Source organism: Dunckerocampus dactyliophorus, chromosome 10, assembly GCF_027744805.1.
Source record: "Dunckerocampus dactyliophorus isolate RoL2022-P2 chromosome 10, RoL_Ddac_1.1, whole genome shotgun sequence".
In the NCBI taxonomy this organism is placed as follows: Eukaryota; Metazoa; Chordata; class Actinopteri; order Syngnathiformes; family Syngnathidae; genus Dunckerocampus; species Dunckerocampus dactyliophorus.
The window spans coordinates 15,560,513-15,572,672 of NC_072828.1; the positions used below are offsets into that span (position 1 = coordinate 15,560,513).

Sequence of the window (12,160 nt, forward strand, 5' to 3'; positions counted from 1 at the left end):
ACACTCCTGATCATAATTTTTATAACCACTTGGAAAACTTCAATGAATTTTGCACTTTTGGATCTTGAGGTTCTAACTACAGCTTCAAAATGTTAAAAGAAATGGGAGTGAGACAAAAAATGTTTTCAGTCAGCAATTTATTGCAAACAACCATTACACTGAAATAGGCTGTTCATCAGCTGATCAAATGTTTAAAACCATAGCTAAAAAAAAAAAAAAAAGTCCCAACCCGCCCCCAAAATGGAAACAAAAAGTTCAAAAAAGGACTCCGTAGTGAGTAGCTGCACCATTCTTTTTAAATCACCTCAAAATTGGTTTGGGCATGCTTGATGTCAGGGTTTCCAGGAGGGTAGTGGGAATGTTGCTTCAGGTGGTGAAGATGGCTTCACAGAGGGCATCCACTGTCTGGAACTGATGTCCATTTTTGTAAATGTCCTTTGCCATCCATCCCTAAATGTTCTCAAATGGATTTAGATCAGGGGAACACGCAGGATGGTCCAAAAGAGTGACGTTATTCCTCTGGAAAAATCCTTTGTCAGGCGGATATTGTGAACGGCAGCGCTGTCCTGTTGAAAAAGCCAGTCATTACCACACAGACGAGGGGGCCTTCAGTCATAATGGATGCCCCCTGCAACATCTGCACATATTCAGCTGCCACTTGATGCCCTGCACAACCTGAAGCTCGAGATCATGACGGTGCCCACTCCACTGTGCCGTGTGGAAAACATCTCAGGTGGGATCTCCTTGTCATGCCAGTCACGTTGGAAGCCATCAGGACCGTCAAGGTTGCATTTTTTCCCTCAGAGAATCTTTCTTCCACCTTTCAATGTCCCACGTTTGGTGCTCTCCTGTTGTCTGTTTATTCTTTTTGCATTTCGAAGCTCAATTTACAACCTCCTTAAGATCCAGCAATACAAAATGTAAATCCTTGCAATTTTTAACTGGTCTTAAAATTTTGATCAGGAGTGTGTATGATGGAAAAAGTGAAGACTATCGCAACTTTACCTGGGAGTCTCCTCTGAAAACTGACTGCCAGCGTGCCAAAGCTGCAGCACCCCCTCCTCTGGCTGGGAGGGCAACTGACTCAGGACGTTAGTTAGCAAAAGGCAATGAGGAAGCTCATGCTCCTTTGGTATGTCTGCACAGTCAAGCCAAATAAGAAATAAAAACAGAAATGGTGCATTTAAATTTGGTAAGTGAAACTTACGCAGGTCCTCCTGGAGGACCACTTCAGCAAAAGATCTGAGAGGTAGAAGCTGGAAAAGAAGGGCATCCATGGGTACCAGAGCTGCCGCATTCAGCTCCTCGGAAAGAGCAGGGGGCAACGCTGGTGCACACAAGCTGGGAGGGAACTTACTAAAAAGACATATTTCCACATTGCTTAAATGTGTCAGTACTACTTGTAATGTGAAAAACTACACATTCACGTACCAGATAATCTGGAGGTACATTTGATGAAAGTGCCTGCAAGACTTTGTTAAGAAAGCCTTGAATTCCTGCAGAAAGTACATAAGGGTTATGTGTAAATACTTTGAAGTAGAAGAACATGGGAAGCTAATTTTCTGACCTTTATGTAATGAACTAATGTGTTGGCAAAAAATCTGCACATTTTTGCTGTTTTCTGGAACAGCTTGTGCTCTGCGCTCTGTCTATCCTCCTAAAATATCAACAAAGAGGAATGACAGAGGAAATATACATTTTTCTATCCATAATTGCTGATTGCTAAGAGTGCAGCCACAGACCTGCAAACCAGCGTGTTTTATCTGCTCAGCGAGATCCACAGCGTTGACAAAAGAAGCCAATAGGTTTTCACACAGGCTGGCACTGATGTCACCATGATGCAGATGTTCCTCCACCAGCGTCTGATACTTTAGACTCTGTCTGAGGAGAGTAATAATACCTTATAGGTTACGCCGTAGTCAAGTTAGTAGCCTAATTATTTGTGTATAAAAATGGTTGTGTCTGTTTATTGGACTGACTTGATGAGGAATTTCCAGGTATTTGCATGCAGCGCCATGTCCAGGGTAGAGATAACCGAGCAAATATCCAAGAGGCTGTGGATTACTGAGGAAGATTACAAAAATGTGTTAAATGAAGGTTGACAAGCATAATTATGAGGACATATTGCAGAACAAACCTGTGACAACGTCACAGACGTCCTCCTCTGAGGCACTGCTATCAAGGGAGATCCTGTCCAGCAGCTCCAACAGACCCTTCTGGAGTGCGTAGGCCTCCTTGAAGAGTCCCTGTAGCAGGTCAGCCACCAAGGATAGGCGCCCACTGTACACCACTTCACTCTCCTATCAGTAACATGCATATAGAAACCTAATTTTTATCAGGCCTTGCTGTGATGTGAATGCAGGAGACCATTGTTCTCAGCTTTCTTTTTGTTTTGAGCATGTCTGATTACGACTGCGTTCAATGCACCATGGTTTTTGCAGTTTCCTGCAACTACTGAGATGGTACTACCGGTATATTAAAGTGTAAACCAGAGTATATTTCAATAACAACAAATTACAGTATAAATATATATTTTTAAAAATGCTGTTTTGTTGGTAGCGTAGCACCCTTACTGTATATGGTGCATTGCCCCATCGAATAGACTCGCCTTACAGTGCTGGAAAGTGTCTCGTAACACCTTCAGAATGCAGGTTGGTAAGGTCCGGATGGCCACAAGGTCTGGAACTTTGTCATATGTGCCAACATGACGCACGCATGCTGACAATGCGTCAATGATCTGCATCATTGACTGGGAATGAGGCATAGATACTTGTTAGCACATTCGGAGTACGAGAGATAAACTTTACTTAAATACCATTTAAGTAGAGCAATATACCTTCAGAACGTTCCTCAGTAAGGAACACAGCTCTGTGTTTTGACTTGACAATCCTCCAACTTGGATTAAAATTTCTTTCCTCATATTGTCAAACATTGTCACTGCCTGGAGATGTTATACAGAGTTCAAACCAATCACAAAGATGTAATCACTTATTGTTACACTTTAACTGTCAGCTAAGATTATGCAACTGGACTGACATAGTTACAACAAAGGCAACCTTTGGTAAGATCTTGGAGAAGCATTCATTTTCCAAGTCTGATAGAGCAATATGAGGGAGGAACATGTCTGTTATTATCTTCAGTACACCTATAGGAAAATTATATTGTCAAAAAAAATATCCACACTGATCACAAACTGAATGAAAGTGGAACTTACGTATATGATCGTCCCCACCCTCAGACTTATGATGTAAAGCGTGTCAACAGTTAAAGAAAATCAAGAGCACAGAATAGCAAGTTATATACACACTGTATGGAAATAATAATCATAAAATAACTGCATGGAAAAGTAAGTCATTAAGTCATAAACTACCTAAGTCATAAACAGTATGAGTTGCAGGACTGATAAAGGGTAAGATATTTTTTGTGAGAGCAAATATTAATTGAAGTAAATCTAAAATATTTATACAAATTTCTAAACTTATAAAAGTGACTTACTTTTTTGCAGCAGATTCCTAAAATCACCAGCGCACCATCATATAGAGAATCTTGGACTAGTTTTTGTAATACACTCTGAAAAGCAGCAGAGCGCCCCTGTCTTATACAGATCTTTCACTAACATTTTTTGCAGTAGGTCCTTAATAACAGCAGCGTGCTCCTGATGACCTTCAACTAGTGTTTTTGCAATACCTTCTTAATAATAATATATTACTTCTGTCACATTGAGGACCTTTGACTTTCCACAGTAGGTCCTTAAAAACAGCAGAGCTCCCCTGTCATATAGCTATGTTCATCGGCATAAAAATACTGATTCTGTTTTAATTTCCGACAGTATGACTTTAACTATATTAGTCATTTGGTGAGGTAAAAAGACAAAACATGTTTTCCAAAAAAGGAAACGAAACAGCCTCGAATAGCCGTTTGAAATACAGCCTTGACGTCATCTCCATGGTGCAAGCAACCATTAGAAGAGATATGCAGTAGTAGATGTGCAGTATGCTGTGATTAATTATGAGATAATACATAAGGATATAGTAAGTTTGGGCAAGACAGACTTGAGCTCCAGGCGGCATGTTTCCTGACTCCACTGCACCACCTCGTCCAGGAGTGAAGTATTGGTCTGAGACATGACGACGCCAGTCAACCACCACAATGCTGTCAAAACAGGTCAGCAATTGAGTCACGTATGTATCTGTTATCTTGTAAAGTGCTGTAAAGTCGCTACCTGGTTCGATATACCTATTTTTATATCATGTGCACAATTAATTTAGAGTGTAAAGAATAAAGAAGACATGGCTGGCTAGCTAGCTAGCTAGCTAACCCGTTTGTCGTGCGTTAACAACGTCGACAGCGTCATAAGCATAGCGTTATTGTACTTACAACTTTCATAGAAAATTGCTGTCGTCACTTCCCTTAATATAGCATTAACATCAGTCACCACACTGATACTGTGAAGTAGTTTCACCTCACGCCAACAGCTACAATTTTAACCATGTTAAATATGAGGCGTTGCAAAGTTTCGCTAGTTTCAGGTCTCCCGCGCCAGTGCTTAAATGGGATGTGACGTTAAAGTCCACTTCCTCTTACTTCCGTGTCTGCGTGACAATAATCTAAATGACAACAAAAACAAACCGAATAAACCTAATTTTAATTTATTTGTACAATAGCAAAAAGAAGAAGAACTCTGCCCTCTTCCTGCTCGGACTAGTGATAGGAATTTCCATTCTTTGAGAGAAGTCTGGATGCAGACTTCCGCTGTCAGGCCCCTCCCTTCGCAGAGTGTCCTGGCTCTTCTGGCTCGTCTGCGTAAAAAGAGCCGGTGTAATGGCGAGAAGCTAGATACATACTTTATTAGTCTCCAAGAGAAATTCACGTGTGTGCGTCAAGTGCGTCCTAGAAAAAAATAATAATGTAACCACCTCGTTCTGTTCCCAAATGACGCCTTTGAGTTTTTTGTTGCTTAAAAGTCATTTAATATGAATTTCTAATGTAAAAAATATTTATGTAAAATGTTATTTATATGCCGTTTTAATATGCCGAACAAGGAAACCACTGTTACAAAAAAGTAATTCTAAAACACCAAAACTCAGTTCCACTAAAAGGTCCAATCAGATTCAATCAACAACAAAAATTACACAATAAAAGATAAAGTATGTTAAAACTAAAAGAAAAAGCAGCATCCAGGCATCATCTTTCATTTCTTGCTGCTCATTTTCCTCACCTTTCCAGCTTGCTTGTGTGTATAACCCAGAGCCGTATATAGAGAGAGTTTGGCCAAGTGAAAACACGGACGCCATGTTGCTACCCTCCGCCACAGGACGGGGCGTGCGCTCAAGCATGTAGCCCATGAGTGCACGCAAAACACCAGAACACTTTTTTCACAGACTAGCTGTACAGTTTCTATTTCATTCTATTTTTCCCATGTTTGACTTTTTAGCCTTTGAGGTATTTGACGAGTTGATAATATAAGGAATACGCTGCATGTATGATACAGGGTATTATTAGTATAGGGTATATTTTTAGGGCACATGGATTTTGATTTTCAACGTTGTGAATGCTGGAAATGTATCAGTATGTTCATACATAACACATATGTTCAAATAACAGATCTGATTACGTGTATTTGCTTTTTCTCCTGTCTTTGGCTCCTGATATAACAAGCAAGATGCCTGCCATTTTCATGGTACCAATGAATGTGTTATAACAGGTTCCTCTAATTTGTTTGTCATAATGAATATATGGTCCTAAATTTAAATTTAAAAGTGATTTCAGTGTAACTGACAATTAAATGTCCTATTTTATCAATGACTTTCAGTTACATATACAATATTTACAACTTTTATTTACAACACAAAATCCAAAATAACTCAATTCCAGATTATGGGCCCTGTTTTATCAAGAGTTAAAATGGATAAAAAGTTTATTTTAAGTCCATTTACTTTGTACAGGCTTATATTTTTATCATCAATTATATCTCTTGATAAAACAGAACCCAGAACATATAGACATGCCATACACACATACATATCCACAATGAACAGAAGGCATAGAACTTTGGATCATGTTAACACGAGGTGAACGTTTTAATGAACGTATTTGAACATTGGTACAATATCAAGTTTATGGCTTCATAGGAGAATGATGAAAACTCTTTTTGAGATGAACATACATGTATGAAAACAAATGTACTGTGTCTGAAACTTGGATGCAATACATCCAGTTTCATGATACCAGAAAGCTGCATGGAAATTATTGTATTTCAAGGTAAACAATAGTGGAAGTGAACATTCATTTCAATGCAATGACTTGTGTCTTGCTTGATTTATTCATCTATTGTATGAAAACAGATTTCCATTTCAATTTTGATCATAGCACTTGATCACAGCACATCATTAGCTAAGTTTGAGCTTAAATTAAAAATAAATACATGTACATATGAAACTGTCATTACTTAACATTTTCCTCAAGACCATTAATAAATGCCAACATCTAGACTGCATTGTGCAGTCCCACCTAATTCAAATCTTGTTATTTTACTTACTTCGCACAACAATGAAGTGTTATTTGCTTTTCACTCCTCTCGTTTGACGTTATGAAATTGCAGCAGAAGGGTAGCAACATGGCGTCCATATGTCATGTGACCAGCAGTTGACCAATCACAGCGTAGTAGCTCTGAAACCGAGTTGGCCAAACTCTCTCTATATACGGCTCTGGTATAACCCTCCCTCCCCCTTCTGCTTAGTGACTTAGATAGGCACCACAAATTTTAACCAATCATGTGCAGCTTTAATGGAAAAGAAATAAGAGATAAAACAATGGCTTCTTTTCACTTCAAAGGGCCGACTCCTGTCTTTTACTTCAAAGAACCATTTTGCTCACGACCGAGGCATCACTAGCTAACTAGTTGCAGCCACGCTCCATGAAACACACGCGCAGTAGCTGTATGAGGTCAGCTAATGATAGCGATTTGGCAAAGTTTAGCTAATAATGTACTGCTGAATGTATAGCCTATCATTACCACACAATGACTCCAAATTGTCGGTCCGTACTCTGAGACTTTTTTGTGTATGTGTACGTGCCACTGACAAGTAAGTGTATACGAGACAGCGGTGAGTGAAAGCCATGAATGGGAAAGTTTAACTTCCAATTGTTCTTCAAAGTTTAATGTTAAAAAATGGGTTGTTTTCAGTATCTTGAAAATGTAGTCTGTTACCAAAACCATCTCAAACTTAAACACTCAATTTCTACCTTTAAGAACACAATAGCTTGATAAATGTAATGTTACTTCTCTTGTGGTCGATATGGCAGCCGTTTTGGGAGACTGATCTTCTATTTGATTGGACAACCCGACTTATCACAGCAGCTTTTATGCTTGAAGAGTGTGTTTGAAATACGGCTGTCCTTTAAACACTTTTAAACACCTTTTAAAACAGACAAAAATGCATTGCTGGCTCTCAGGAGGAATATATTTTTATTTGAATACCCTCAAGTCTGTTTACCAGTTATTTGTACCTTGTGCTTTTAAATGTATGCAGTACATGATGATTGTTCATATGTCACAGCCTTGGTGATGTAGCAAAGCTCCCTTTATAATGAACTAAATGATACACATTGACACAAATAAACCACTACTCTACATTAAATATAAATTGCATATTGTGTTTTCACCAGCGCATAGCCATCTTAAAGCTCAAATTTGATCATTTGTGACATCTTTGTTGCTGCTTGGGCCTCTGTTTGCTGTTGTTGTTGTCCCTGGCAGGACTTGGGGTGCGCAACTTCTGGGAGCTCTGAGGCGCCCTTAGCTGGGCAGTTGAGGGTGCGCGTGGGGAAGGATGTGTGTTCATGTAGACTGGACAGCTCTGTTCTAAAAGAACATGAAAAAAACAGTCATGAACTCACTAGTAGTTATTATGAATAAGTAATTCATAATTTTTCACGCAAACTGCATACTTTACAATGAATCCCCAATTTTAGCAACATTAGCTGACTTTTACTCGCAAGTAATTGGCTTGTAGCTGATGAGGTGAGTTAAAACACATTTTTTTCAGCAAAGCAAATTTTAGTTTGTTTTTTTAAATGCATGGTGTTCTTATGTACCACTTATACCACAGTTTCAGAATCATCCATCCATTCATCCATTTTCCTGGCAGTGTCAGTAGGGAAGTCTAGACTTCCCGGTCCCCGACCATCTCTTCCTGCTCCACCAAGGAGGACACCAAGGCATTCCCAGGCCAGCTGTGAGACATAATCCCTCCAGCGTGTCCTAGGTCTGCCCCGGGGCCTTCTCCAAGCTCGGCATGCCTGGAACACCTCACCAGGGAGGCATCCAGACTAGATGGCCAAGCCACCTCATCTGGCTCTTCTCGATGTGAAGGAGCAGCGGCTATACTCTGAGCCCCTTCCGGATGACCGAGGTCCTCACCCTATCTCTTAGGGTGAGTCCAGCCACCCCATGGAGGAAACTCATTTCCACGATCTCGTTCTTTCGGTCACAACCCAAAGCTCATGACCATAGGTGAGGGTGGGAACATAGATCGACCGTTAAATTGAGAGCTTTGCCTTCCGGCTCAACTCTCTCTTCACCACGACGGTCCGGTACAGTGACCGCATTACCACAGATGCTGCAGCAATCCACCTGTCGACCTCACGCTCCAATCTTCCCTCACTTGTGAGCAAGACCCCAAGATACTTGAACTCCTCCATCTTGGGCAAGACCTTACTCCCAACTCAGATTCAATCCACCCTTTTCCAACTGAGAACCATGGCCTCGGATTTGGAGGTGCTGAGTCTCATCCCAGAAGCTTCACACTCAGATGCAAACCGCCTCAGTAAACGCTGAAGGTCACAGCTCGATGAGGCCATCAGGACCACATTGTCTGCAAATAGCAGAGACGACATCCTAAGGCCCCCAGAACCAGTGACAAAAGGCAGCCTTGGCGGAGGCCAACGTTTACCGGAAACAGGCTCGACTTACTGCTGGCAATGTGAAACAGGCTCCTGCTCCAAGTGTACCGGATTGGAGACATGCTACTATGTTCCATTTGGTCCTTGTACAACCCCCACAGGACACCGCAATGGACACAGTTGAATGCCTTTACGAAGTCCACAAAGCACATGTGGACCGGTTGGGCAAACTCTCATGTACCCTTCAGTACCCCTCTAAGGGTGTAAAGCTGGTCCTGTGTTCCACGAGTGGGACAAAAACCACATTGCACCTCCTGTTGCCGAGGTTCGACTAACGGTGGTAGCCTCCTCTCCAGCACCCTGAAATAGAATTTTCCAGGCAGGCTGAGGAATGTGATCACCCCATACTGTAGTTGGAACACACCCTCCAGTCACCCTTGAAAAGGGGGACCACCAGCCCGATCTGCCAATCCAGAGGTACTGTTCTTGACTTCCACACAATGTTGAAAAGACGTGTCAGCCAAGACAGTCCCTCAACATCCAGAGCCTTGAGAAACGCAGGACGAAACCCGTCCACCCCCTGGAGCTTTGCCACTGGGGAGTGTTTTGACTACCCCAGATACCTCAACCACGGTGATGGAACTGTCCTCTACGGAAGGTACTGTATGTCAGTGGGCTTGAGAAGGACCTCAAAGTATTCCTCAAAGTATAGAATCAGTGATATTGAAATTGAACACACAAACACACACAAAATAGTCGTTTTTTTCTGATGTACATAAAATAAGACACCAATAAATCATTTTGGACTAGTTGCTTGTACCAATCAATTGGCAAAGAAATAAATGTGTGGGGGAAATGGGGGATTTTTTAAAATGTATAATAAACTGGTTGCATGTGGGTGCACACACACAAACTAATACTTAGCACCAGTCATTGCCCAGACCTAAATTTAAAAATCCATAATGAGATCCAATACACGAGTTGTAACAAATATTCTGCCTTTACAGCAATGCTCAGTCAGAGAGGTCATACAATAATTTAAAGTGGTTATAGTTTGCGGTGGTGTACAACTTTTATAAAGTGCTGTGACTTTATGAGAACTGAGCTGTGTGGTTGCTGCAGTGTGCTTGTCAGGCTTGCATGTATGTTGCTAAAGGAAACAAACACAAAGTGTGTTACAAGCCTTTAATGTCTCTGGTCTATTATAGAGACCACACAGGATAACACCTGCCAGCCATCTTGTGTCTTACTTCAAGTTTTTCTCGGTATCGCTTGCTGCACTTTTCAACCACAACAACCATCAGATCAGTCAGCCTGGATTGTGGCCAGTTTGGACAAGATCCCTATTTAGGTTGAAATGGTGCTTCACTATGGTGCTTAGCTATAGGAAAGTAGAAGTGATTTCATCCAGTTAACCCACAACGACAAGTGATGAAAATGAGTTAAAGTAATGAAATGTAATGAGGAAAGCTATAAAAAATAAGGAAAAACGTATTAAACTGTATGACAGCTGAAAAGGTCTACCTCTGCGTTTACGTTGCCTGGTCAGAAGCAAACACAGGACCAGCAGAACCAGCACGATGAGTCCGAACACTGCCACTGTCACCCAGAGCCACCAGGTGTCTTGCAAGGATACATCTTTGGATGGAGCAGAAACAGAAACACCTTCTGTAAGAAAAAATATTCCGCAAGTAGTTTTGCGCACAGTAGCAAGTGGAACTTCCAATGCTGAACACAACAGTGACCCTGTTTGATTTCCAGGTTGTGTGTTCTTTAAAGTATTGAAACATTCTTAACTGTCAGAGAAGTGTAAATAGATTGTTATCCACTGTATAATAAAACTACAATAAAGCAAAGGTACTTTGATAAATCCTGACGGGAAGGTGTTTGCAGAGTGATACTGTCACCTAGTTGTGTTTTATAAGTATTGATGTACAGAGCTGCTCCACACTTTTCTCTATTGTAGTTAGTTACATTTCCATGATTGTCATCACTTTTCCTCTTCCTCTTCTGTGGTGGCATTACAAAAAAGACAAAGAACACGTGGAGTTAATCATCTGGATTATTCACTAATCTGAAGTCATCTGCGTCCCTGTCCACACGGAAATGTTCCTGTGAATTTTTTTTTCCAGGGTTGAAAAAAATTCATGTCCACACTGTGCCGGATTAGTAAATACACTCAACAAAAGTATAAACGCCACACTTTTGTTTTTGCTCCTATTTTTTATGAGATGAACTCAAAGATCTAAAACTTTTTCCACATACACAATATCAACATTTCTCTCAGATATTGTTCACAAATCTGTCTAAAACTGTGATAGTGAGCACTTCTTCTTTGCTGAGATAATCCATCCCACCTCACAGGTGGGCTGTGGCTTGTGTATTGAATGTTCATTTCTCTACCATAAGCCATCTCCAAAAGCGTTGCAGAGAATTTGGCAGTACATCCAACCAGTCTCACAGCCACAGACCACGTGTAACCACACCAGCCCAGGACCTCAACATCCAGCATGTTCACCTCCAAGATCATCTGAGACCAGCCACTCGGACGGCTGCTGAAACAATTGGTTTGCATAACCAAAGAATTTCTGCACAAACTGTCAGAAACCGTCTCAGGGAAGCTCATCTGCATGCTCGTCGTCCTCATCGGGGTCTCAACAAGACTCCAGTCTGTCGTCGTAACAGACTTGAGTGGGCAAATGCTCACATTTGATGGTGTCTGGCACGTTGGAGAGGTGTTCTCTTCACGGATGAATCCCGGTTTCCACTGTTCAAGGCAGATGGCAGATAGCGTGTGTGGCGCCTCCCCTCCGCCAGTAAAACAAAACTGCACATTTCAGAGTGGCCTTTTATTGTGGGCAGTCTAATCAGGGTGTCTAATCAGCATCTTGATATGGCACACCTGTGAGGTGGGATGGATTATCTCAGCCAAGGAGAAGTGCTCACTATCACATATTTAGACAGATTTGTCAACAATATTTGAGAGAAATGGTAATATTGTGTATATGGAAAAAGTTTTAGATCTTTGACTTCATCTCATAAAAAATATGTTGTAGCATCCAGACGGGAATGTATCACTGGGTGAGGACGATGTAATACATAAGGCACAGCTACATGTGATGCTGTAAACACACAGAACCACGTGACACCAAAAGTATAGAAGAAGAAAGAACGCATGCGCATAACGTCTGTCGTCTTCCATTTTCCAAGGCTCGACTAGACTGAAACAAAGTGGAATTACTGCTGTAAGTCACTT

At 41.2% G+C, this 12,160-nt stretch overlaps 3 protein-coding genes across 14 annotated transcripts in view; 1 reads left to right on the top strand and 2 right to left on the bottom strand.

The window, feature by feature from the left end:
• Window positions 1-5,292, bottom strand: part of firrm (fignl1 interacting regulator of recombination and mitosis) — a 10,173-nt gene extending 4,881 nt beyond the window's left edge. The window contains exons 1-13 of one of the 5 annotated variants that reach the window (XM_054789403.1): window positions 5,219-5,292; window positions 4,033-4,152; window positions 3,215-3,256; window positions 3,057-3,145; window positions 2,837-2,941; window positions 2,609-2,749; window positions 2,138-2,300; window positions 1,980-2,064; window positions 1,743-1,881; window positions 1,568-1,657; window positions 1,432-1,496; window positions 1,208-1,356; window positions 1,006-1,138 (exon numbers count right to left, since the gene is read on the bottom strand). In XM_054789403.1, coding sequence (XP_054645378.1) covers window positions 1,006-1,138; window positions 1,208-1,356; window positions 1,432-1,496; window positions 1,568-1,657; window positions 1,743-1,881; window positions 1,980-2,064; window positions 2,138-2,300; window positions 2,609-2,749; window positions 2,837-2,941; window positions 3,057-3,145; window positions 3,215-3,256; window positions 4,033-4,126 — 1,295 coding nt within the window. In that variant the 5' untranslated portion in view covers window positions 4,127-4,152; window positions 5,219-5,292. The other 4 variants (XM_054789405.1, XM_054789404.1, XM_054789402.1 and 1 more) reach the window with 4 other exon arrangements.
• fsd1 (fibronectin type III and SPRY domain containing 1) overlaps window positions 4,006-12,160 on the top strand; it is a 25,242-nt gene continuing 17,087 nt past the window's right edge. For both annotated transcript variants that reach the window (XM_054789410.1, XM_054789411.1), the window contains exon 1: window positions 4,006-4,164. The gene's annotated coding sequence lies outside the window, so the exon portion shown is untranslated. The remainder of the gene's footprint in view (window positions 4,165-12,160) is intronic.
• Window positions 6,128-12,160, bottom strand: part of LOC129188622 (uncharacterized) — a 10,134-nt gene continuing 4,101 nt past the window's right edge. For 3 of the 7 annotated variants that reach the window (XM_054789418.1, XM_054789414.1, XM_054789412.1), the window contains 2 exons: window positions 10,429-10,572; window positions 6,128-7,864 (listed from right to left, as the gene is read on the bottom strand). In XM_054789418.1, the coding sequence (XP_054645393.1) occupies window positions 7,698-7,864; window positions 10,429-10,572 (311 nt within the window). In that variant the 3' untranslated portion in view covers window positions 6,128-7,697. Of the gene's footprint in view, window positions 7,865-7,941; window positions 8,877-10,428; window positions 10,573-12,160 lie in introns of those variants that run through there. The other 4 variants (XM_054789419.1, XM_054789416.1, XM_054789417.1 and 1 more) reach the window with 3 other exon arrangements.